Source organism: Nothobranchius furzeri, chromosome 9 (assembly GCF_043380555.1).
Source record: "Nothobranchius furzeri strain GRZ-AD chromosome 9, NfurGRZ-RIMD1, whole genome shotgun sequence".
NCBI classification, from domain to species: Eukaryota; Metazoa; Chordata; class Actinopteri; order Cyprinodontiformes; family Nothobranchiidae; genus Nothobranchius; species Nothobranchius furzeri.
Window position 1 is genome coordinate 54,362,689 of NC_091749.1, and position 26,743 is coordinate 54,389,431.

The 26,743-nt window shown below is 45.6% G+C and overlaps 1 protein-coding gene across 1 annotated transcript; it reads right to left on the bottom strand.

Moving 5' to 3' along the window:
- Positions 1-4,981: 4,981 nt before the first annotated feature.
- LOC129153132 (uncharacterized) lies at positions 4,982-17,726 on the bottom strand. Its single transcript, XM_070554531.1, has 3 exons — positions 15,319-17,726; positions 7,858-11,078; positions 4,982-7,795 (listed from the first exon to the last, which is right to left on the bottom strand). Exon 3 carries the CDS (start codon positions 7,211-7,213, stop codon positions 4,982-4,984), a length of 2,232 nt encoding a protein of 743 aa, XP_070410632.1. The 5' UTR covers positions 7,214-7,795; positions 7,858-11,078; positions 15,319-17,726.
- Positions 17,727-26,743: the final 9,017 nt, after the last annotated feature.

Below are 26,743 nucleotides of genomic sequence, written 5' to 3' on the forward strand. Positions count from 1 at the left end.
GGGCGAACCGAAAGTAGAATACTTTGTCACCCACCTCGTATTCGCGGCTGGTTGTCTTTTGGTCGTAGTAGGCTTTAGCGCCTTCTACGTTGGTCTCCAGTTTCTTCTGAGCGTGCGCGAACGTAGCTCTGAGGTGTGTTTTCAAGTCTGCCACATACTGATGAGCGGTATAGGCAGTGGCAACACTGACATCCTCTGGGTGATACAGGAGGTGCAGTGGTAGAGTCATCAGTCTGCCGGTCATCATCTCAAAGGGCGTAACCCCCGTGGATCGCTGTGGAGTGGACCGTATGGCCATCAGGACCAGAGGGAGCTTGACGTCCCAGTCCTTCCCAGTGGAGCAGACGTACTTTTTGAGCATAGAGACGACCGTGCGGTTCATCCGTTCGACCTGTCCGGATGACTGTGGGTGATAGGGGAGGTGGAATCTCACTTCCACTCCCAGAAGTTCAAACAGGGACGTCATTACACTGGATGTGAAATGAGTTCCCCGGTCAGAGTCAATGCAGAGTGGAAGTCCCCATCGACTGAAAACGTGGTTAATCAGCAGTACAGCGGTTGTGACGGCTGTATCATTTGGCGCTGGAAGGCATTCCACCCACTTTGTGAAACTGCAAGTTACAGTTAGCATATATTTGTTTCCTCTTGCCGATTTGGGAACCGGTCCAACCCAGTCGATCTGCAGGTGGGACCAAGGGAAGGTTATTCCCCTGCGTTGCAGTGGTGCTCTAGCAAGCGGCTGGGAGGGTTGAAACTGGGCACAGATGAGGCAGCCTTGGACATAGCTGTGTACGTCCTTGGACATCGATGGCCAATATGCTACTTCTGTCAGTGACGCGAGGGTAGCTTTTGCTCCACGGTGACCTCCAACCGGAGTGTCGTGGGCGTAGGCAATCATCACTCCTCTGTGGTCGAGTGGAACAACCCAGCGCGGCGGACTGTGATCGTCACGCATGTAAACTAACAAATCGTTTTGTAGTTTCAGGTGCGCGAGTTGACGATGCAGGTTTACCCAATCTTGGCTTGCACCAATAGGTGGTGATGGTTGTTTAGACATCGGGCCCTTTTGGAGAAGCTCGCGGATGAGCTTCAGGTCAGGATCTTGTTCCTGCATGGTGACTAGGTCCGCGTCATGTGGTTGTCTGCCTAGAAACACGGGTACCTCAACGGTCCGAGGTTCGTCTGCCTGTTTAGCATGGCGACGAGTTATCGCGCAGACCTCGTGAACGGCCTTGGGTGGAAGCCACTCGTCTTTGAATTCCCAGCAGGTTCCCTGGTCAGCACCGAGCTTAGCAAGGCGGTCAGCTTCGTCATTACCATCTTTCTCTGGACCTAGGGTCCTGGAGTGACCTTTGACCTTTTTCCAGTAGACCATTATGCCTTTCTCAGTGGTGAGCAGATCACACGCTAGGAATAACTCCGAGTGTTTCACGTCTCTGTTCCTGGCGTTTTTCATGTGGTTCTCCTTCCACATGGGGAAGTGAGAGATGAAGCTGTGTCTAGCGTAGTTTGAATCAGAGCAAAGGACGATTTGAGTGATGTCCAAGGCTGCCGCCTGCTGGAGGGTTATCAACACTGCAGCAATTTCGGCGTACTGACTAGACTTTTGGCCCAACCGGTAGTGATTTGGTTGCTTAGTGTCACAGTCCACCCAAACTACTCCAACCCCGGCACGGAGCTGGCCTTCGTGAAGGTAGGCGCATCCGTCAGTGTAAACTTTCGGAAGCCCTTGGCAAACATTCTCATCAAAGTAGCGATGATTGGATGCGGTTGGGTAGACTGCGGCAGGTGTGTCCAGGGGGCCCATGACGGAGTCAGAGTCACAGTGCTGGCAGCCTGCTAGCCCTTGTCCTAGCGCTAGCTTGGTGTTCTGACCATACTTGACCTCAATGTTATATCCTTGGAGCACCATCATCCACGTCGCAATGCGGCTGTTTGACACTCTTCCTTCGCGCAGACGCTGGCTGTTTAGGAAGGTAACAGGCTGATGACACGTTTCAATGATCACTTTCTGTCCACCGATGTAACTACGAAAGTGTTCGACGGCCCAGACTGTAGAGAGGAGAGCTCTCTCGCAGTCTGAGAACTGGAGTTCCACCTTGCTCAGAGGCTTGCTGGCGTATGCCACAACTCTCATGTCCTGATCGTGTTTCTGCTTCAAAGCAGCGCTCAGGCAGTGAGAGGAGAAAGTAGCCTCTATGTAGAACTCTTTATCCTTGTCTGGGTAAGCCAGGCAGGGTGCGGACGCCAACTTCTGTTTTAGGAACTGGAAGGAGAGTTCTTGGGGTCTGTCCCACACGAAAGGGGTGTCGTTCCGAAGCAGCTCCGTGAGGGGCCTTGCTATTTCAGCGTACTCCTCAATGAACTGCCTGGAGTAGTTGCAGACTCCGAGGAAGCTCCTGAGTTCAGTCAGATTAGCTGGGGCTTTGATGTCCTGAATGGCTCTAATGCGTCCCGCTTGGGGCTCGACTCCATTAGGGCCAACCAGCAGTCCAACATACTCCACTTTGGTTCGACACCACTGTCCCTTGAGAATCGCCAATTTAGCTCCGGCGTCAGCGAGCTGTTGCAGCACGTGACGGAGTTCGGCCAGGTGCTCCTCGAAGGTTCGACTCCTCATCAAGATGTCATCGACATATATGAGGTTCCCTCTGGAAGCAGCATCTGACATGGCTTTGTGGAGGAAGATGTTGAACTCGGCAGGTGAGTTAGAGTAGCCAAAGGGGCAGCGGTTCCAAGTATATTGGCGATTTCCAAAGGAGAAAGCCAGTTTATACTGGTCCGCCGGCTCAACCTTCATGGTCCAGAAGCCGTTGGCTATGTCAACCGTAGAGAAGAAACGAGCATCTCTGACTCTGGCTAGCTCCTGATCTAAATGGATCATAGGCCACCTGGAGAGAGGTACTTGTTTGTTCAGTGCACGATAGTCTATGGTGAGACGCCATTTCCCAGTCGGTTTCAGAACCGGCCAGATGGGAGAGTTGTAAGTGGAGTTACACTCTCTGATGATGTTTTTCTCCTTCAGCTGATCGAGGATCTCCTGGATCGACTCATAAGCAGCGAGGGGAATCTTGTACTGACGTACAAAAGTAGGAGGGGCATTCGGGTTCGTCGGAATGCGAACCGTGTGCAGGTTTGTGAGTCCACAGTCCAGGGAGTCCCTGGATAAGATGGACTGAAACTCATAGAACAGGCTTCTAAGCGCTGCTCTCTGCTCCTCTGACTCCAGCGCATCCGCTTTGTCAAGCTGCTGGCTGACTTCGGCCTCGAAGCCGTCATAAGGTTCAGAGGAGGAGGGTCTCTGGTGTTCCGGGCTTTCAACCGGTGACTCAGAGGGTTGAGTATTTACTGCAAAAACCGTTAGACACTGACCGCCGTCAGTATCTAAGGTTGCACTGCAAATGGGTTCCTCAGGAAGGGCTTCATGCCACTTGATGGTAATCATTTGTGAAGGGAAAGTACTGAATGTGTCTACACCAACCTGTCTGTCGTTCAAGAACAACGGAAGTTGTCCAATCACGGGGACTGAAAGTTCGAAGTCATGGAATGAGCTATCTATCAGCATGCCCAAGGGCTTTCCTGCCGGCATGTGGATAGGACTCCGGGTCGGATTTTCGACCAACACGTAAGCAGAACGATTGTTCATCTCCAAGAGTGGCGTGCCACAGACGGCTAAGTTGAGCTCCAAGAAGTGTGGTGATGGCTGGAAGAAGGCCTGGGTGCCTGGCAGCTTCTGATGCTTCATCAGGGTCAGACGAACAGGCACTCCTTTGACCTGTGGGGGCAGAACCGTGCTGGCCTCAACCACTGCACGGCAGGCCTGTGGAATGGTTTGACCGGACAGCAAGTGTTCAGGGCCTTCTGAGCGAGGCTCAGAGGAAGGTGTGGCCCGGGCCCAAAGGACTTGATTGCAAGTGTCCAGCTGGGCACCTAGTCGAACCAGCAGATCTGCTCCAATGAGTGCAGGTGGATCAAGCTGTGGTATGATGCTGAATGTATGTGTGAGCTGTCTTGCTCCAAGTTGGATAGTCAGAGAGCAGACCTCTGGCGCTTTCAGGAGCCTCTGCGGCCAAGTAGGTGACAAGAGCCGATGGCTACGTGTCACACTGACCAGAAGGGGGTCCTTCTGACGCAGGTGTTCAAACGTCTGCTGGCTGATGGCTGACTTTTCAGACCAAAGAGCAAGGCGAGCATCTGAGATGTGGGTGCAGTTGATGGTAAGACCACCAACTATGTGTGGTGCATATGGCTGCAGGCTGACGTTCTTCAGCGAGCAGAGAAAAGATGAATGTGTGCGGAACGGAGTTCCAGAAGCGGTTTCATGCCTTTGCAGGCGGTCATCGTCTGTGGGAGCCGTAGGGAGGGGCATGACCTTGGAACAAGGGTTTTGCGGCTCACTTATGCTGACTTCAAGAATGGAGGATGGTCGGCTGCTATCTGGGTTCCAGGGCTTAGGTGTGTCCACCTGGGCCCACAGTTGACCCTTCTGGCAGTCGATGAGGGGAGCTAGACGTTCAAGCAGGTCCTGACCAATGAGAAGTGGTTCAGTGTCTAGCTGGCAGACATAAAACGGGTGAACCAGAGTCATGTCTTGGAAGGTGATATCCAGCCACGCCCGGTGAGTGATACACTCCCGGGTCTGGGTGTAGCTGGTGATTTTCAGGTCACAAGGTTCAACCTGGACTGGTTTCCCGAGCGACCGCATGGTGTCAGACACGCGATGGAACAGTGTGGAGCACATCAGGGTGATTTCTGAGCCGGTATCCAGCAGAGCATCAACTTGTATGCATCCACCTAGATTGGTGCTACAGTACAAACGGCGAGCATGATCATGGTTTGTTAAGTCACCAAGGAACTTCAGAAATTTAGTATCTGGTTTCTCTGGGGGGTAGATTTCAGGAGACTCCTGTGGTCTACCAGTAGTGTTTCCCCAACTGATCAGGTAAGTCCTGGCCACGCTGGGGGGTTGAGCCACGCCTAGTCATGCGGACGTTGGCTCTGGGTCTGGCTTCTTAGAAGAAGACTTTGGTGCAGGGGTCTCATCTGCAGATCTCAGCTGTTCCTTCTGTTTAGCTAGGAACTGCTGAAACATTTCCTGGAGGTCGGCTTTGGTCAAGTACTCACCTGCGGACTCGGGTTCGGGACCTACCTGTGGGCAGCGCTCCTTAAACCTTCCACTGTTCCGACCTGCCTGCCGTTGGTTTTGGTTGGGCCACTTCCTGTCTGATTGTCCAGACCTAGGCGGCCAATCAGCACCCCCCTTCCCCTGTTGAGGAGATTGGGACTGCTCTCGCGGTTTAACAGGTCTAGGTTTAGCAGATTTTGGCTTAGTGGGTGGAGCTTCTGTGCCTTCAAGCTCCAAACGCGGCTCGGTGTCGGGAGCTAGGTGCATGACGCGGTGATGTGCGTCAGGCTTTTGGGGCTTTCCGCCAGCTTCCCAAGCCTGTTGGGCGTATCTCCTAACCTCCTGAGTTGTCAGTTTTTTCATCCGACAATACATTGAGACTTCGGATCGAACACACTCGTGCAGGTTGTGAATGAACAGGGATCTGAAGGCAGGGTCTTCCTCGAGCCCAGGGCCGTTTCGACCTTGGAAATAAGCACTTTTGAGTCTGCGATAATACTCTCTGGGGGGTTCGTTTCTCCAGTGTTTGATGGAGAAGGCCCCCATTGTAGCTGACGCAGAGTCTGCATACGTGGCGTATTCATCCCTCAACGCTCGGCAGAGCGAGGAGTACCGATCACGAATGTCAGGTGGTAGAGTTTCCATGAAACCGTGCACCGTTCTAGATGTGGTTTTCCAAATTAGCTTGAGCTTTTCCCTTGAAGAAGGTGCTGGAAGATCAAGCAGACAACGTTCTATCTCCCTGAGATAATCGTCAACGTTGGATTCATTGGTGTTAGGATCAAAGCGTTCTATGTCTTTAGCTAGCGATTCAATTTGACGTACACGGAGCCCTGACTCACGGTACGGCGCGTCATCCTCTGACTCTGACCCACGGTCTGTCTCAGAGGGCGCTGGATATCGCTGGTGTGCTCTGGGCTCCCAATGTTGACTCCTGGGGCCCAAATCGGGGTCCGGCATGTTGTGGCGGGCTGCTGGCACGTCACGTGGGTGTCTTGGGAGGTCCTCCTCCCGGGGCACGTCTGCGAAGTGCAGCCTGCGTCTTTCAACTGGGGCTTCTGCGTAATACGCTCTGTCCGGGTACGGACTGGCGTATGATGCTTGGTCATGCAGCTGGTTATCGGCATGCCGAATACCGGAGTAGCTAGGATGGGTGGATGGTTGAGGTGCAGCTTGGGCTTGTGCATAACCCCAGCCGGCACCTTGCACCCTTCGTGGACTGGGGGAGCGGTCTATATAGAGGTGCCGCTCAGCTGGTCGACTTCTCACAGATTGAGAAGGCCGTGAAGATGAGGGTGGTGGTCCAAACTGGGGTTCGAGGGCGAACTGCCCTCGGCCCCTAGATGGTCCTGAATGCCCTATAGTGTGTGTAGGGAACGGGGCCGAAGGTTGGGACAGATAAGCTTCATCTCTCCCCTGCGGCGTGCGTCCGTCCAGAGAGTCCCACACCACATACTGTTGATTATCGTATGGAGCCGTATCAGGAGGTAGCCTACCTTTACGGCGGGACGGCGGTCCCTCGCTACCTTGGGTGGAGGAAACCAATTGGTCTTTGGCGATCGTCCTGGGCGGACCCTGGTTGGCTTTGCCGGCTTGCTTTCGTACCGGTGTGGGAGAGCACTCTGGCTCAGCCTCAGAGTCACGGTGTTCCCCCCCTTCCCACTGTCTGTTGTCATCAGCAGAAGGGGGCGGGGTCTTCTCCCCATCTTCCCCAGAATCGGTGCTGGTGTCGTCTTCCTCCTCGTCATCCTTCTGCCTTCCATTTTGCTGCCTTTCAGCTAGCATGCTCTGGAGGTTCATGATCTTCTGACCACGTTGGAGTCCTCTCTGATAGAGGATCAAGGCTAACTTAGCTAAGTGAACCTGGATTGGTTTTGTACCATCCGGGTTTTCTATTTGATCGATTACAGCTTCTAGCTCGACGCTACGCTGTTCTTCAGTGAAATCCCTAGAAGGGTAGTCGGGTTCTCGAGCAACCGCGACCAGTTTGGACAATATTTGTCCAGAAAGTAGGCCAGGTTCATAGTCGTGGGCCGCAGCGCCACCTGGTTGCTGGGAGTTGGTCAGTTCACTACTCTGTCCCTCCATTTTTAACAACCGAACCAAAAATAGCCTAGTAGAGCTTCTGCAGATAGCTCAAGCTGCACCTTTTGGGCAGCAACTGCTAGCTTTGTAGCAGAAAAACACTAAATTAACCTTTGTGCGCACAGGTTTTAGCGTTTTAAGATTGCACGGAATGCCGTGACTAACGCCTAAAATACTATTCCTTTCAGTATTTTAGCAAAAGCTGGTGCGTTGCCGTAGCAACGTCTTACAACACTTGCAGTGTTAAATATGCTAGTTATTCCTTCAGAATATTAGCAAACAGGGTGTTATCAGTCTTTGAGTGAAGGTTTCAGTTAGTTACAATAGCCACTGTGAGTTAAAGTCGCTAAATTAGCAGTTAATTTTAGCCTAAAAGGGTTAGTCAGAATTACTTACACGCTGCACCTTTAATGAGGAACTGAATTTTAACCTAAAAGGTTAGCCAGAATTAATTACACGTTGCACCTTTAAGGAAAAACTGAATTTTAACCTAAAAGGTTAGCCAGAATTAATTACACGTTGCACCTTTAAGGAAAAGCTGAATTTTAACCTAAAAGGTTAGCCAGAATTAATTACACGTTGCACCTTTAAGGAAAAACTGAATTTTTAACCTAAAAGGTCAACCAGAATTAATTTACACGTTGCACCTTTAAAGAAGCACTGAGTTACTGGTGAGAGTTCGATGCAGCTTCCTGCTCAGCGAAATCAGCACCACTCTGTTGCTGGTTCAAGGCTGAACAACGGATTATTTTTAATTCAAGCTCTTTGGATTTATTTGTTTGTTTGTGCTGGATAGAAATCTCTGTGTATCCAAGCCTCACGCGGGCTGCACCAATAAAATGTTGGGGTTATTAGGAGCGAACAATTCGTAAGCTTTAACTTACTTTTGGATTCTTCAATAAATTCTGTAAATATGGAACTATTTACTGATTTATTAATTAATTAAGATATTCTTAGATATCTTCGGGGCACCACCCTTTAATTAGAAAGGGAAATGAATCCAAAACTCTTATCAGTCTTTCTTGAAGTTCGTAGAATCCTCGGAGCAGAGACTTCTCTTCGACACAACAAAGCTACTGGACACAAAAATCTGAATTTTATAACATTTAATTAACAATTTGTGAAATGAATAAACAGTGGAATAGATGAATAATAACCGTGTGATATGATTGAAGATGGATGTGTTTGCATGTGATGGAGGATGTATGAATGGGGTCCTTTGTTCTCACAAAGGAGTAGTGTGTGTGTGTGTGTGTGTGTGTGTGTGTGTGTGCGTGTGTATGGATTCAAAATGGAGTCTTGAATACAAGATGGCTGACCCCTTTGTCTGGCTAAAGTGTGGGTGGCAACTTGCACTTTAACTTCCAAAGCACTTAGAATCAGTAGTAACTTAACCTTAAATCACTCAAAACATTTCAAAAGATCATGAAACAACACAAAAGATTAATCACAAATTAATATCTTTTAGTTTCAGCCTGGCCATGACAGAAACCATTTTAAGATACCAAACAATGATCAATAAGCAGTTTATTCTTTCAAAATGACCCGACGGACGTGTTTGGGACGAAAGAGGAAAACACGAAGCTACTTTTTAAGCAATAGCGCGGTTTTATTGCTTATTCTGGACTATAGAGTTAACGGAAGAAGAAGGAGAGAGAGAAAGAGATGAGTTGCTGATCACCAGAAGAGCGAGGCGTCCCTCCCTCTTTGATTTGACGGTTCTCCGTGTTTCTCCGCAGCTTTCGGCGTCGTCCGTCGGTTTGATGCTTTCTCCGTTGTTTGGCGTTCACGAGTGTTTCTCCACGGGCTGGACAGAGACAGCAAAGTTTCTTTCTGTGCTGAGTTATAACTTACAGCGTGCTTGATGGAGTTGTTGCTTTCCTCCGCAGTTCTGTGTCCTCAAACATCAGCTGGAAGGGAGCAGAAACGAGCAGATCTGATGGGCTTGCAGTTTAGTTTCCAGCAGTTCCGTGGGCTCAACTTGGCACTTAGAGCTTCCGCGTGCTCAAGTTGTCGGAGCGTTGACAAGCGTGTCCTTACCGCCAGGTATCCTGGGCAAAAGAACGAGGATTCTTTGTCTCTGCTGAAGATTTATGGTCTTAGTTCGCGGGAAAAGCTCCACGGCTTCCCGCACATGCGCAGAACGTGTTTCTGGTACTAGGCGGTGACGTCATCACAATGCTTCCGTGTGCAAAGCATCATGGGAAATGAAGTTTCTTGGCGCTGATGTGATTATTTGCTTTTCAGAGCAATTTAAGCACAGTCATTTTGGAGAAAATCACTGCATAGTAATTTCCTCATGAGGTCAGACCCTCAACACGGGCCTGCCGGAGAGCTCCGCAAGGACGGACGGAGTCGAGCTCTCTTTTCTAAACATCCGTCAGTCGAGACGGACAACGCAAGCTTGTGATTGGTCAGGACGCCGCTGTTGTCTACACCGCTGCCATTGCGCCCTCAAAAGCATAAAAAGAGCCGAGGATAACTAGCGGCAGACATGGAAAAGCTTGAAGAATACATCGCGACTTAACTCTAAAACATGAACGTTTAATTCCCCCATGACTGGAGGAGTGAAAAGATACGCAGCAAGCGTTTTATTTGTGGACAGAAATGACAGGAAACGTGGGTTTAGAGGTGGTGAGCGCATGAAGAGGTGGAGGAAGATGAGAGACAAATTTGTCTGTGTTAAAAAGTCTCATATATACAAAAAAACACAATATAAACGCACTATCTTGGACCGGATACACGACAGGATACCACAGAACAGCGCTACGCCCTCTGTTGTCCTGCCAGGCAATTGCTTTGCAACACTCCCCAGGAGACGGAGAAGTATGAGGGCAAAACGCTTCCATCAATCCGTGCGCGTCTGTCCCTTGCGGAGCTGACAGAGAAGCATGAATCAGGCTTGAGACTCCGCACCCTGGAGTGGGAACACCACCTGCCGAAGGGGGAGTTGATGGTGGCGCTGAGACTCCAGCCGAAGCCCAGTACCTTGCGGCGGGGACGCCACCCGCCGAAAGGGGGGGCCGACAACATCACCGACCCCACTCCACTACAGCCGGCGCCCGTGACCCCCAGCCGAGCCGGCGAGTCACCCACCGACGGGGTGGCCGAACGCCCCCCGCAGCACAACAGGCCTACCCCGATCTCTATGACTGCACCTGCGCGTCGACTGAGGGCCCTCTGGAGCGCACATGTGTCGCCCTGAATCAGTTCTTCCTCTAAAAAAACAGATGTGTCACTGTCTATTTCCTCTAATTCTTCATCAGTAGGAGACATTTCCTCCTTTTCTTCTAAAGAAAGTGATATTTCATCATTCTCCCCAAAGTTCTCCTCCATAATTGTGGAAAGACCAGCCTGATTCTCCCAAATATCCCTCTCTGTAGTCAGAGACAGACCAGCGTCCTCCCCCCATTGAGTCAAACACATCCAAATCTGACGTAGTTACTTCATCTGACGAAAAATCAGAAAGATGCTCCACCTGAGAGTAAATCTGTAAGGCTTGTTACCAGCATTCAGACATCAATTCTGTTTGCTTCACAGCCAGACAGGACACGGTAAAACAAAAAAGAAAAAAAGAAAAAAAAAGAAAAAGAAAGATTTTTCAGTCAGTGGTTCTGCGTCTTCATGGGCCACAGAGAGACTTGTTTGGGATCCAGAATCCTCTTCATAGAAAACAGATTGTTCGACATCTCTGAGTAGACTAGTTGCTATCTCCAGGCCAAAACCATCGCTGCTTTCATATTCTGGTTTTCGCAAAGTGGATAAACTGTCTTCTGTTTCTCCGTAAGAATGTTCAACATCAGTTCTGTCAGCTTTCAGAGAGAGACAATTCGTCCCTTCATTGTCTGTCACCGATGGGTCGATGTCTCTGTAAAGAAGAAGAAAGTATCATTTCTATAGCACCTCTCAAGATAAAAATCATGAGGCTCTTCTCAAAAGCACAAAATGTAAAAATATAAAAAAGCATTTAGAAAATGTTTAAAATACATATTTAGGCCTAGTCCACACGTAGCCGGGTTTTTAAAAAAAACGAATATCCGCCCCTCCAAAAACTTGCATCCACACCACCGCGTTTAAAAAAAAAAACTCTGTCCACACGTACCCGGATAAATAAGTTGTTAAGGACATGCCAGACCTGTAGGCGGCAGTACTTCCCCCGTTCTTAACCTCGTCCTTCGTCTGTGGTCTTCCGCAAGGAGCAGTAATTCCGCTTGCAAAAACAAACAAGCAAAAAGTGCTTGGACAATTGATGGATCGGGTAGTGACAGAGCGCAGTTCTGAAGGCTTCCATGATGCCGGCTAGTGTAAACACAGGTCGCACACGTGATGCCAGCATTTTTTTTGTCGCGGAAAGTGACGTTGCGGACCTTAAAACTCCGGTTTTGTCCGTCCACACGCAGACACCCAAAACGGAGAAAACTCAGATCTTCACTTTGGCCGGAGTTTTTAAAAAGATCAGTTTTCGTGTGAAAAAAACTCAGTTTTCGTGTGGATGACAGGCCAAAACGTAGAAAAATATCTATGTTTTGGCAGATCCCCGGCTACGTGTGGACAGGGCCTTAAAATGAGCAAAAATTGGCAATTGTGATTAAAAAATGGCAAGAAAGAGTGAACAGGAAAGAGGGAAATCAGCAGTGTTGGGCAAGTTACTTCAAAACTGTAATGCATTATTTATTACTTGTTACCCTCATTTTAATGTAATTGATTACATTACAATATTACTGATTTTAAAATGTAAGGCATTACACTACTTTGGCATTACTTTAAGTTACTTTCACCAAAACAACTTCAATATGAATCTGGTAATGTGACGCTCAGTGCTTTAAAATGATTGTTTATTAAATAAAAGCAACAACAATCTGTACTCTCAGCACGCTGCAATCTTAGATTAACTGAGCAGGAAGTGAGGTGGTGGCGGCTCCAAGCCTATTTTGCTTTAGTCCCCAAATGTCTTGATACGGCCCTGGATGTGGGACTGACTTCTGGGGTGATCTGATTCTATCACATGTATAAATATGAAATGCTTATATATTTTTGCTTTTCACTGGTAAAAATGTGTATTGGGGCTAAATCTACCTACTTTTTTTCTTTTCAAGCTCTTTGTTTTGTTTTCTTGACTTTATTTGAATAATTTCCGGCCCTTTCTCTCTCTAACCTTTCTGCATGCTGCATGTTTTCACCGTCTTCCAGAAAAACAGTTTCCTAGATTTCTAATCAGCCAAAGGGATCTACCGAACGCACAAAAAAAAGGTTAATATGCGCTGCGCTCCCGCAGCAATGAGTCGAAATCACCGAGCGAGGGCACAGATTATGAACTCAGCTGAGGCAAAGCACGTCAGAAATGTACAGAAAGTACAGAGAATATGAACGATCGCAAGTGAATGACTTTGTTTTGGTGGAGCGATTTTGTGAATATAACAGCGGCCGCGCGCAGGACACAGCTGCAGTATTTGAGCCATTACCGCTGCATCCTCTCTGCTCATAGAATGCCCACAAAGCTGAGTCCATAAATGACGTAATACCGGATCTTTATTTTGGGCTTTCCGCAATTTTAATTTTTAAGAAACCCACATCTTGATTCTGGGTTTAAAAATGCATTGTAATTACTGCGTTACTGACAATTGTACTGAGTAAATATTGCCATTTTCTTTCCCTGTAATGCCTTACAGTACCACATTACAGCAAAAAGCAATGCATTACAGTAATTAATTACCTTTGTACCGCGTTACTCCCAACACTGGAAATCAGTGGATCAAGATAAGGACGTGTTGATTTTCCGGGTCCAAGGCTATTAAAATCAGACTCCGGTTGTTCTAAAGAGGATAAATCCTCTTTTTCTGCGTCTCCATAAAAGTATTTATAAGCGTTTCTAACCGCTTTAATAATCAAAGCACCTGCTACCAACCCAGTAACGGCAAACATGGCCGTATTTCTTTGAGTTTTTGATTGTTTTATGCTCTGACATGTACTGTCAAGGATCGTCATGTCCAATCTGTCACACCCTGTCCTGTCTCCCCTTATGGTTTAGTCATGTGTCTCTGTTAATTGCTCCCACCTGCCTCTCATTTTCCAATCACTGTGTTTCGTATTAAAGCCTTTAAACCATGCCTGCTTGTCTGCCTGCCTTTGCACCCGCGTGTGGATCCTGCCTCAGCTTCACTCACCGGCACGCGTCTGACAGAAACAATGATCCAACACGAGACAAAGAACTGAAGGGGTTTAAATACAAGAGGGTTGGGAACTTGGGTGATTGGAAAATGAGAGGCAGGTGGGAGCAATTAACAGAGACACATGACTAAACCATAAGGGGAGACAGGACAGGGTGTGACACAACCAACTGAATTTACCACAGGATGACTCCCGTTGAAGGAACACTTGGCAGTTTAGGCTTGTTTTAGCACCCCCTGGTGTCCGTTAGTGAAACCAAACGTAAAACTTATCTCCTCGCTGTGCGTTCGTATTTTTATTTTAACACCTTAATCTAACAGCTGAAATGTATTTTCATTAGTGTCTACAGGAGTGATTCATCACTAAATAAAACAAATCAGCTGTGTTCATGATCTAAAACATGCAAGAAGCTGGAAGCAGACTGCAGCGCCAGGTATGTCAGCTCCTTTTTCTAAGTCCAGCGGGGAGTGGCCCAACACTCTAAAGTTGCAAGTGTGGTATTTTGGCCACAGAGGGCAATGGGAGTCTGAGTGGCATTTCATTAAACCTGTAAAGGGTCATTTTAGCACATACTGGGTCAAGAAAATGATTTTAAAATACGAAAAATTGGCAAAGTATGGCTTTAAACTTCAGAAACATCTGAAGGAGGATCAGTGGAAACAGGATGCAACAAGACAACATTTAGAGCTTGATGGCAAAGGCTGTGAATATTAATGTACACGATATTTCTCAGTGATCTTTATTTTAATAAATAAAAATATATTCAAATCATCATTATGGGTGTTGTGTGTGGAATTTAGACTATTTTGGTATAAGGCTGTAATATAACAAAATGAGAGAAAAGTGATGTTCTCTGAATATTTTCTGAATGTACTGTATTTTGGAGAAATTATCATGCTTTTAAAAGGGATATTCCACCCCTAAGTGAAGTTTGGTCTACTTCCATTTTCCCCACAGTTAGAAAAGTGAGAAAAAGCATTTAGTAACCAGCACAGAAATTCTCCTGATCTGGCAGCAGTACGTCTGCTTTTTAGCTTAGCATCAACAGTGAATGACAGATACTAGCATTTTGTGTGCAAAAGTGATTAAAAATAGTCAATGCAAATTGTTCTTGGTGAGCTCAATAATCGTGTTGACGGAAAATATAAAGTAAAAAGTAACTCGAAGGATTTGCAGGAGCCGATTTAGACTTGGAACTACATTACGACAAAGCACCACTGTAACCTGCCGCTGCATGGCGTATGGATATAACATAGCGGTCCAAAAAACCTCCGGCTTCTGTAAACAAACATCTGTGGGAATAACGTGAAATACGCTGCAGCTGTATGTCTTTGGCTCGTTTTCACATCCCTTTGCTACATAAGTAAGGCTTTTTCTTGTATTACACCTGTATAATAAACTACGAAAAAAAAATACTGTGCAAATCACACGTAATTTTTAACCGCTGTGTTATATCCATGCGCCATTCAGCAGTGGTTACAGTGGTGCTTTGTCGAAAAGTAGTCCCAAGTCTAAATTGGCTCCTGCAAGTCCTTTGTGTTATTTCCTAGTTTTTATTTGCAGTCAACATGATTATTGAGGTCACCAAGAATAATTGGTATCATTGAGTAATTTTAATCACATTTGCACACAAAATGCTAACTTTTGCTATTCACTTCCATTGTTTATGCTAAGCTAAAGCAAATGGACTGCTTCCAGATCAGGAGAATTACTGCGTTGGTTACTAACTGCTTTTTTCTTACTTATTCAACTGTGGGGAATATGGAAATAGACCACATTTCACTTAGGGGTGGAACATCCCTTTAAATATATTGAAACCCCATCAACAAATTTGCCATCTTTTGATTATGGCCAGATTGATAGTTTTGAAATCTTGGCATTGCTGTTTTTTTCTACAGCGCTGTGTTTTCAAAATAAATCATTTCACAGGATCATTTTACCGTTGCACAAACTCCAAAGTCTTTGCTGCCTCATCTTGATATTGCAGGTTGAAGATGTAAAATGTGGCAAACACCGCTGCAAGCCCTGTTGAAAATGTTGGCAGGACCCCCTCAAAGATGACATGGCCTTCAGCACTGACCATCCATCCACTCAGTTTTTGCTCATTGCCACCTGTGGTGGACAAAGATGAATGTTTTTGTTACATTTTTTCTGAAATTTTTATCCACACAATATTTTAAAACATCAGAACTTCATTTAAGGTCAGCAAGACAATTCTATTCTAGTAAAGGCTTTTAAACAATGTTAGGCAAGTACCTCTGGATCTCCTTTTTTACAAGTGTTTATATTCTTTTTACATATATACATATTAAGCAACTTTAAGCAAAACATGTGAATAGTGCTAATCAGTTCTGAACTCTCTCAAAATCAGACGAGGGCTGGCAAACATAGGCTGGTTTCGACATCCGCTGCCGTTGCGAACTCCTGTAAAACATGGACAAGTGTACATTAGCAAGACAGTATGCATATACATACAAAAATGGACGAAGCTCATAATATTTATGTGCAATAAGCCTACATCAGTATTCAGAATCAGCCCATCAGGGGACTCCTTGAAGTGAGCCATCAAAAGCTGGACAACAAGGAATGCTAGATCATCAGTTTCTTCTTGTGCCAGGATTGTCTGGACATTAGCAGTCTTGACTTTAGTGCGGAAGTACTCCACAATGGCATTAACAAACTCCTCAATTGACAGTTCCAAGGCACGGAGGATGGCAACATCAGTCAGCAACTCAAAGTGAGAAAAAATTCCACGTTGTGTAAACAGGTATGGCCAGCTGGTTTGCAGATCAGTTAAGGAGGGAGCAGGGATCCTGTTTATATGTTTGCGCTGAAGGCTAAATGTGGTGTTCATCAAATCAGTCACTTCGGGCCTATCCTGTCTGTTAATGCCATACTTGCTGTGAGTGCTCTGTAATCTTTGACATTTCTCTTCCACTGTGTCATCAGTTTCCTCTGGAGGAAGTTCTGGCTGGAATCTTGTACATCCATACATATCAGTTGGTCCCCGCTTGCAAGTGATTCGGACACAATCACGCTGCCATCTTTTTATTATTTTTACAAAATGCAGGACCAGAGCGAATACGGTTTGGTTAGAAAAATGAGACAGTCCAAATGTTACAGTGACTGAGCAGGTTTCACTACATGCCTTTAAAACCAAACTGAAAGCTTCAGAGACTGCATCAGTAACTTGTAACTGCTTTTAATGATTGAGTGTTTTTATCATTGTCTTTAAGTTGTAACAGTTTTTATTTTTTGCTGCCTCTTGGCCAGGACACCCTTGTAAAAGAGGTTCTTAACCTCAATGGGTCTCTATCCTGGTTAAATAAAGGTTAAATAAAAATAAATAAATAAAAACAGTTTTTTTCGATTGCTAAAACACATTTTTCAAAACTCTACGTTTCTTTCAAAACTGCACACACACAACCCCAAACATAACACACAAATTCCTAAACCGTGGCTTCCCTTTGCAACAAAACCCTGCCATCACGCATCTTAACATGTTCCCAAAATGGAACACGTGTTTTCATTGGTAAACACAGCCACATTTTCACATGACACATACATACCATTCATTGCTAAAACACAAGTAGCCTTTGGGTGAACACTACCAAGCATAGAAAGAACACTGAAGAGCAAAACTGAAAACACGATTGTCTAAATGGAGCACAATGAATTACACACTGAATGTATGACAGTGCCCACTTTTCTCTGAGGCCTAGTCCACACATAGCCGAGTTTTTTTTAAACGAATATCCGCCCCTCCAAAAACTTGCTTCCACACCACCTCATTTAAAAAAAAAACTCTGTCCACACGTACCCGGATAAATACGTTGTAAAGGACATGCTGGACATGCCAGACCTGTAAGCGGCAGTACTTCCCCCGTTCTTAACCTCGTCCTTCGTCTGTGGTTTTCCGCAAGGAGCAGTAATTCCGCTTGCAAAAACAAGCAAGCAAAAACAGCGCTTGGACAATTGATAAAGCGAGCGCAGCTCTGAGGGCATCCATGCTGTCGGCTAGTGTAAACACAGGTCGCACACGTGATGTCAGCATTTTTCTGTCACGCAAAGTGATGTTGCGGACCTTAAAACTCCGGTTTTGTCCATCCACATGCAGACACCCAAAACGGAGAAAACGCAGATCTTCACTTTGGCCAGAGTTTTTAAAAAGATCCATTTTCGTGTGAAAAAACTCCATTTTCGTGTGGATGACAGGCCAAAACGTAGAAAAATATCTACGTTTTGGCAGATCCCCGGCTACGTGTGGACAGGGCCTAAGACAAACATTAGACATCACACAAATTTTGAAACAAAACATATTATTTTTACAGTTAACCCCCACGCCCACCCCCTCTCCCATTCAAGCATAATCATGGGCATCATGCCTCCGGTCTCTGTCTGGCCAGAGGGCCTCATCAACATCACAGGCGATGTCCTCCTGGTCCAAATAGCGTTGGAAGTACTGCCTCGAGTGCCTCATGAAGCCCTGACAGGCCTCAAAGGCCACATCTCTACAAGCCTCCTCCATAGCTTGAAGCAGTGGGACCTGGCTCTGTGGATTCCTTTCGTACACCTTCCACCTCCAGGCTGATAAAAACTCCCCTGTGGGATTGAGGAAGGGGGAATAAGGTGGAAGGTATAAAATGGAAAACCGTGGGTGGTCCTGAAACCACTCATACACCTGGGTAGCCTTGTGGAAACTTACTTTTATGCTGCAGTCCCTGATTGCAAATTGCTCGCCAGACCCAACAGTTTAGAGATTTGAATATTTGTGTGTTGTTGATCGAAGCTTTGAGAATTTATGTGAGAAATGTTTGTAAACCTGAAAATTGTGTGCTGTGTTTTGACAGCAAGGTAATGTGAAATTGACATCAGAGTTTAAAGGAGGAAAATCAGAGTTCAAATATGATAAGGAAATCTTAAGTAGTGATAAACTGAGTCAAGTGATTGGGAACAGAAGTAGAGGTTGTGAAAACTGTGCCTAATTTTTGCTTTTTGAGTTTTAGCAATAGAAAAAACTGTAATAGGGCCACTAATAGCTTACTGCTATTATGGACCAGTCCGAAGTCGGCATAAAAAGCGTTGGTACCAAGCCCCCACAATGCGGCTCAAAAATTGAGGCCAACCCGGAAGTAAGAGAAATTACAGTTCCACCCTCATACGCTGGGGGCTGGTATCAGAAGTGAGCAAATCCTCATTGACTCCCATGTTAAAAATACCTATTTCACAGCAGAAATAAACATGCTTACAGCCTGGTACCAAAACATGTTTTTGGTTTAAATTATCTAGTTTACACTCATGACAACTCTGAGGGGGGTGAATTTTTTTCTCACTCTTCTGTTTAAGTGTATTAAAAGACTAAAATTCTGTATAATTAATGAGCATCCGACACACGTGACCACAGAGCTAGCTCCGTGGAAAGGCCTCAGTAGAGCCTCGGTCTGGCCTGGAAACTGTTCTGGGATTTTGAGTCTCTGTGTTTGTGTATTCTTTTTTGGATATTTTTTGTGCAATTGTTGGACAAAATGACTTGCTGTGGCATTAATTGCACTAATAGAGCGTCCAAGGAGTCTCCACTTCATTTTTTTCGGTAAGTAAAATTATATTTATGTATTTTAGGTCACTGCCGAGCTGAGCTTAGATTTTAACATGTACTGTTTAACCATGAAATTTAAATGTAATAGGATAAAACCCAGCGCATTTAACATAATGATGCAATTTAGAAAATGGGTTGAAATATAACATGGTGGTGGAGCTGGGTTCCGACTATCGGCTTGTGGAGCTCTCGGGAGACCGATGTTTTCCACCCGTCCTCCCCTCCCCACAGCTCCGCGCATCTCTGATAGCGGCTTCTGTCTGCTGCGCGGTAGAGCCCTGCACGGGCCTAAAATCTGAGCGCGTGTTCGGCCCGGCCCGAGGGGGTGGAGCCCCAGCCTGACCCGGCCCGAAAAGGTTTTCAGGAGTCTCTGGCCTGACCCGAGCCCGACTTTTTTTAACCAACTAAATGAAAATAAAGTGCGTCAATCCTGACCAATGTGTTAAAAGACGTGCAGGATCCGATCAATTTGTTTTTCCCTCATTTACCGACACGGAGATAACAGCGCAGGCTCTGGTGGTAATCAAGTTAAATTTTATCTCTTTCCAACCATTTTCACAAGAAAACAGAACAGTTAAAGCAGGGCTTGTGTTGACCGGACAGTTTCCGTATTTGACCATTTATTTTGACAGAGAAAGAATAGAAAGAATTACCCCGACGCATGCAAGACGAACTGACATTTTATTCTACGCACATCGCAGATGCAGCTAAATCACCCAAGAAAAGATTCCCATCTGAACGTCTGAGCTGGACACTGCTCAGCGCAGCTCGCTGTCAGCGCATATGTGCACAGCGAGCTGAAGTTGTGGAGATTGGCTTGGAGCTCGTTGCAGAACCAGAGCGCATGCGGGAAGCTTCCTCCCACTGAAGCGAGTGTTTTCCAAACCCCGTCTCTCAGAGAGACTTGTCACTTAGAAAATGTTCCCTGATTATGAAACTTTGGCTGAATAGTGCTTGTTCCTGTCTCCAATGTGGCGACACATCCATGAGCCGTCTGAGGAGAATCCCAGAATCTCACATCCTCTTCAGCTATGATTACGCACAAGCGTGACTCGTCAACCCGGTCTCACAGTAAGACTGGGTTGGACCTGTTCAGGTGCGGGGGCAGACAATCTTTACATAGAATCATAGGCGTCATTTTAACCGGGGATGCCGGGGACATGTCTCCGGCAAAATTTGTGATTGGCAGCTGTGTCCCCCCCACTTTCAAAAAAGCCTGCTGATGAGGATTTTTGTTTTACCAGCTCAGATCTTATACCAGGGGTCGGCAACCTATTCCTATCAAAGAGCCATTATTACCCATTTCCCAAGGTAATTTCGGACGGACCTTAATAAGCAGTGACTTAAGTGAAGCAGGCAGGTCGCGCTAGAAAATTACGTTTAAGACGTCATAAATGTTTTCCCCCGTCATTTTTATTTCTAAAATATGAAGTAAAAACTCACAATTTAATTTTCATTCATTTGTCATTAATATGTAGTCTACACCCGTGCGTTAAGTGGACCATCTTCCAGTAAAAGCAAAGCATCCAGTCCACCTCTCCAAATGCGTAAAATGTGCATCAGCCGCTAGTTAGGCGCGCCGCGCGCTCCGTCAGCTACGTCAGCCCAGACAAGAGCAGAGCAAAGAGAAAGAATAGAGGATAATTGTGTCTGGATGTGGATGAAGATTACATTTTACAGCAGCCTGATCATCATTTAAATACGTAAACCATCACCTGTCTTCTAGTCCATGCTATCAGCATTATTTTAATTGGTGTGTGTGTGTGTGTGTGTGTGTGTGTGTGTGTGTGTGTGTGTGTGTGTGTGTGTGTGTGTGTGTGTGTGTGTGTGTGTGTGTGTGTGTGTGTGTGTTTTCCACTTCAAACACTGGTCTAACCAACCAGACCAGTGTGTCCAGTAACATATTAATGTTACAATTAAACAGTTTCACTTCATGTAGGCTAGGAACATTTCACCTGCCGTGGCCCGACCGCTTCTGCTCCACATAAACTTTGTGCGTAATCAAATGTCTCTAGAGGTGCTTTCTGAGCTGCTGAAGAGGCTATTCTGCCTCAGACTGGATGCGTCATGCGTCTCCATATTAGAGACGGGAACAAGCGCTGTTCAGCCAAAGTTTCATAATTTCATGAAAAGAACATTTTTCCAAGTGACACATCCCTCAGAGAGACCGGGTTTCCAGACCGCTTCAGTGGGAGGAAATCTTATCGCATGCACCGTGGTTCTGCGCTGCGCTGCGAACCCCTCTACAGATCATCAGCTCACTGTCCACCGTGGGCGCTCCGAGCCGCGCTGAACACAGTGTCCAGTATAAAGCTCTGATGTTCTGATGGGAATCATTTCTTGATTTAGTTACCTCCGCGATGTGCGTTAACAATTAAAATGTCAGCTCATCCATGCGCATCAGTGTGCGTCGGGGTAATTCTTTCAAAACAACCAACATCCTTGAGTTTATCCGTCAAAATAAACAGTCAAATGGAAATATCTGTAACCTGCCATTTAACTGTTTTGCCTTCTTGTGACGATTGTTGCAAAGAGAAACAACTAAACTTGATTAACCCTAGAAACATGCACACTGCACTGTACGCCTGGCTCTGGTGTTAATCAAGTTTAATTTGATCTATTTTCACAAGAAAACAAAACTGTTAAAAGCAGGGCTTGTGTTGACCGGATAGTTCCCGTATTTGACGGTTTATTTTGACGGAGAAATAATAGAAAGAATTACCCCGACGCATGCAGACGAACTAACATTTTATTCTACACACATCGCAGATGTAGCTAAATCACTCAAGAAAAGATTCCCATCTGAACATCTGAGCTGGACATTGCTCAGCGCAGCTCGCTGTCAGCGTGTACTACATAAGGTACACAGCGAGCTGAAGATGTGGAGAGGAGCTTGGAGTGCGTCGCAGAACCAGAGCGCATGTGGGAAGATTCCTCCGACTGAAGCGAGCGTTTTCCAAACCCTGACTCAGAGAGAATTGTCACTTAGAAAATGCTCCCTGATTATGAAACTTTGGCTGAATAGTGCTTGTTCCTGTCTCCAATGTGGCGACACATCCAGGAGCCGTCTGAGGAGAAGCCCAGAATCTCACATCCTCTTCAGCTCAGAAGCGCATATGATTACGCACAAGCGTGACGCGTCAACCCGGTCTCACAGTAAGACCGGGTTGTACCTGTTCAGGTTTACGCAGACAATCTTTACATTTAGAATTGTCATACAGATGTAAAATTAATGCAGTAAAATATAAAGCATTTTATTTAAATATCCATTCATTATTTTACAAGCACAGAGAGCCGCATCAGATGGATGGAAGAGCCGCTGGTTGCCGACCCCCGGTATTGCCTATAAAATGACATGTTGAGGATGCAAACTCAATACATCTCTTTTATTGTGAGGTAATAATTTCTCAGAGTTTTGCGGTTGCGGGCAGGAGTAGACATGCACGCTGCGGGTGCGGGCGGTAATGGTCAGAAATCCAGCGGGAGCGGGCAGGAAAGGAATGAAGAAAACAGTCCCGCGCAGGGCTCTACTGCTGCATTTAAGTGTTTCAACTTTTTTTATGAATTCGATTAAAAATAAAGGCGCCCGGCCCGTGTCCGAGGCAATTCTACAGCTGTTGGCCCGAGGCCCGGCCCACAGGCCAGGCTGACCCGAGGGCCTAGGGCTTCAGTGCAGGGCTCTACTGCGCGGGCTGCCGGCTTGTGGTTCTCCCCTCCCCGCAGCTCGGCGCATCTCTGTCTGATTGCGGTTTCTGTCTGCTGCGGGGGCTGCCGGCTTTCAGCAGCTTTCGGAAGACCACTGTGTTCCACCCGGTTTTACCCAGCGGTCAGCCCAGCGTATCTCTGACTCAGAAGCTCTGGTGTTGTGCACAGTTAACTCCGGTTGTAGCTAGGTTGCTACCATATATGTCGATGGTTGCTACCTTCGTTAGCTTAGCTCCCACCTCTGCGTTAGCTTTGGGTTAGCTTCAGGTTAGCTTGTAGCTAGTTCGACCGGGTGTCGTCAGTTGATCCCATTCTTACAGCCCCACCCTCAGCTCCACCTCTCTTGCCTTTTGTGGAATTGTCTGGGCTTGACGGAACCTGTGACACGGTCAAAATGGCGGTGGTGGCCACCTCCCATTTTGGCACAAAAATGTGTTATTGGAGCCTATGGAAATGAATTGTCCAGTATATATGTTGATGGTCGGTACTGTTGGCCCAAAAAGAATGTCCGCCAACCACGGTACGCCTGATAGAGAGCCCAGCAGTGGCACTGATGCACATTAATAGTTATAAATGAAATATCTCACTAAAGAGCCTCCAGTTCAGATGCTAACGCTAGCATGAATGTACAAAGATGAAAAACGAAAACGTGGTCCTACATGACAAATCTAAAATTCCAGTCATTAAAAATAAATATTTAACTTTCCACCATAAAACTCCTAAAATTACTATGGTGCAAGTGATGTTTCATTTTGTGTCATGTTTTGTAAGTATGCTAAACTTTGACAAGTGGGTTTCTGGTGATCTATATATTGACTTAATACTAACCAAAACCATGATTTACATTCTTAAGAGTGATAAACTCACCCTTCAGAAGCTTTCAAGTTGGAGGATGAAGAGTGATTGTCTTCTTTTTCTTCTTCTTCAACGTAACTGGCTGTTCAAGTTGACAACTTCAAAAATGTGCTTCAAAGGAACTACTGTATTAGACCAGACCGGTTTTTTGCCGTAATTTTCCAGCTGTCGTTATTCAACAGAAAAAACATCAGATTTAACATTATCCTACCGTAATTTGGAATAAACGGTATGTTACTGTTGGAATTCTGCAGTAAATTTACAGAAATTTCTGAGTGTACGAGTTGACAAGAGATCCCCGAATACACTCACCCTTCCAGCTAGGCTTAGATGACTGACTGACAAAGGGGTTCTAGCGCCCTATTTATAGGCTGGCAGGATGACGTAACAAAGCGACGTAATAAAGCGTAAACAGGCAGCGTCACGTGCAGCGCCACGTGCGTTTTCAGCGTTTGTGAGATCATCATAAAGGTGTGTGTGTGTGTGTGTGTGTGTGTGTGCGCGCGCGCACACTCTTTGACTCAAATATAATGTGAAAAAATAAGTCACGCAACATTTTCCACAAATGCACACGCTAATTCTGAAGTTCACACTCTGTGGTTCACAAATATAATTTGTAAGAACACTTGTAATATAAACTCACAGATCATACGAATTGCCGAACGTGCATTTACGAACAGCTACTCATTTGTGAACCTTCCTGCGTTTGTGAGTGAAATCTGTGTGGTGCATTCACGAACAGCTTCTCATTTGTGAACCTTCTATCGCGTCAGACCCGTGCCACAACCCGTGCACGCGCATTGGGTCCACAGTGCGCGTGTGAACGGGACTCGCGAGCGAAAATATACATGGCAGCGCGCGCGTGAACGGGACTCGCGAGCGAAAATATACATGGCGAGAGGTCATTTGTGCACTGAGAGGGAGCAAACTGTGTCTGTGAGCGCACAAGAATGTGCACAAGTGACAAACCTGCGTGCGCGCGTTGCCAACGAGCACACGGCAGAGGAAAACGTGCGCGCGCGGCAGCCTCTCTGCGCGCTCGGCAGCCTCTGCGCGCTCGGTTTCTAATTCCGCTCGCTCGGCTGTGAGGGCTTTTGGCTTTTTGCTAAACTCAAGCAAACATTTGTTTAGTTAGCGTGTCTAGGTACCATTTTTTTAGGCCACGGTTGTCAAACTCAAGCCCTTGGTCTATTTTTATTTGCCCCGCGAAATCAAATATCAAATATATAATATTTAAACTGGCCCGCCGGGCCATTTTGCTGATAAGACTACTAATCCCACAGTGCTTTGCGGCGTTAGCGCGCGAGACGAAGCAAGCCCTCTTTTATGTTTACGATCATTAGCATCCATGCTAGTAGAATCAGCGTGTGCAGCATTACCCTCAGTCTTAAACAACTGAAGATACTCCTCTAAGCGCCCATTTTACTCAGCGAGTTTCCGACTTTGAACGCCTAGAAAGAAGGTATCTGGCTGGAACAGGTGACCATCAGAGTGGAGAGAACTGAGCTTGAAACATTTAATTGTCATGAACTTTTTCTGCTCCAAAGCATGAAAGTTAATAACTGAGATATTTTCATAGAAGATAATTGCTATTTTTGGTTTTTGTTGTTGGCCTGTAAAAAAAAGATTCAGCTTACTTTAAAATGGGAACTGGACAGACTACAAATTGAAGAATAGAATAGAAAATCCCTTTATTGTCCCTCAGTGGGGAAACTGATGTCACAGCAGCAGTAACGTTCATTACAGAAGCCAAACAGGAGAGTAAAACATAATAATAAAGAGTAAACTAAAATAAAACATAAAACAGACAAACTTAAAATATCCAAAAGGTAAAACAATCTAAATACTGAATATGTACACATTGTAAGGAGTAAAAAGAGTAAATAAAAATTGAGACATAAGTAACGAGTGATGTGTTTTATTTAAAATGTACTTGCTCGTGTGTAATTTGGTCATATCAGATTCTGTGTTCAGATGCAAAAATAAGTTTCTTTCCAAATGAATAACAAGACATCTGTAAATAAACGTTTCAACAAATATTGAGTTTGGCCCGCAATTTTGTCCAAGTTTTTAATTTTGTCCCATTGTGAATTTGAGTTTGACACCCCTGCTTTAGGCTGTGCATGCAGTAATAAGGAGACAGACACTGGCTGAGCCGGTGCATACATGTTAGATTTTCTGGTGGTGTGCGATAGTTAAAGAAATATTATTTTTTTTAAATAAAATACATCTTTAAATTTTGGCCAATGAGCTCTGGCACATAATAAACAGAAATACTGCTTCATCATTTCATGTACCTTTGAATCTACAGTTGGTCTTATTTAAAAAAGTTTTTTTTTTATTAAAACTATCATAGCTGGAGTGTTAAAAAAATAAAAGTGCCATAAGATATTTGGAAGTTGTTATTTCTATTACCCAACAGTTATCCAATTCATGTTTGTTCTGTTTTTTTTTCTCTAGGAATCATTGAAGCGTGACATCCTTCAGAGGTTTTACGATCGACTGTCAAGCATCTTGGAGAGGCGACCTGTTGATGGGGAAGGGCTATAGTTTGCTTGTCACCATTATTTAGTTTTATTAGGTGCTCTAGGTGAAATTGTTGATGTGGGAGGGAGAGGATATACTTTCTGCTCTTTCCGATCTGAATACTATTATCCAGCAGGAAAGAGATAATCAAAAGACATTAATAACAGTACACGTTGAAAGAGGTTCTCGTGGCCATCAACGATTGGTGGTGTCGCGAGAGGCTTTCGAACACCTTGTGGAAATGGGTCTGCCAACAAGTGCCATTACCAAACTCCTTGGTGTATCCAGAGCAACTCTATTTAGACGGATGTCTGAAAATAATATATTTATTTATATATTTGTATCTGCCACATACAGTAAATGCAGTGATGAGGAACTAGATTATTTTATCACAGTAATTAAGAGCAACATGCCAGATGCTGGGTACAGGGTAGTCCGAGGTGCTCTACTTGCCCAGGGACATAGAGTATAGTGGGACCGACTGTATGCATCCATGCATCGTGTGGACAGTGCGGGTGTACTTGCTCGAATGACACATCTGGGATGTGTAGTGAGAAGGACGTACACAGTTCCTTGCCCAAAGTATATGGTGCACATTGACACCAATCACAAGCTCATCAGGTAATGTCTGTGTAATTGGAGATGTTATTTTTTGTTTTGGGAGTTACATTTTTAATTGTCTG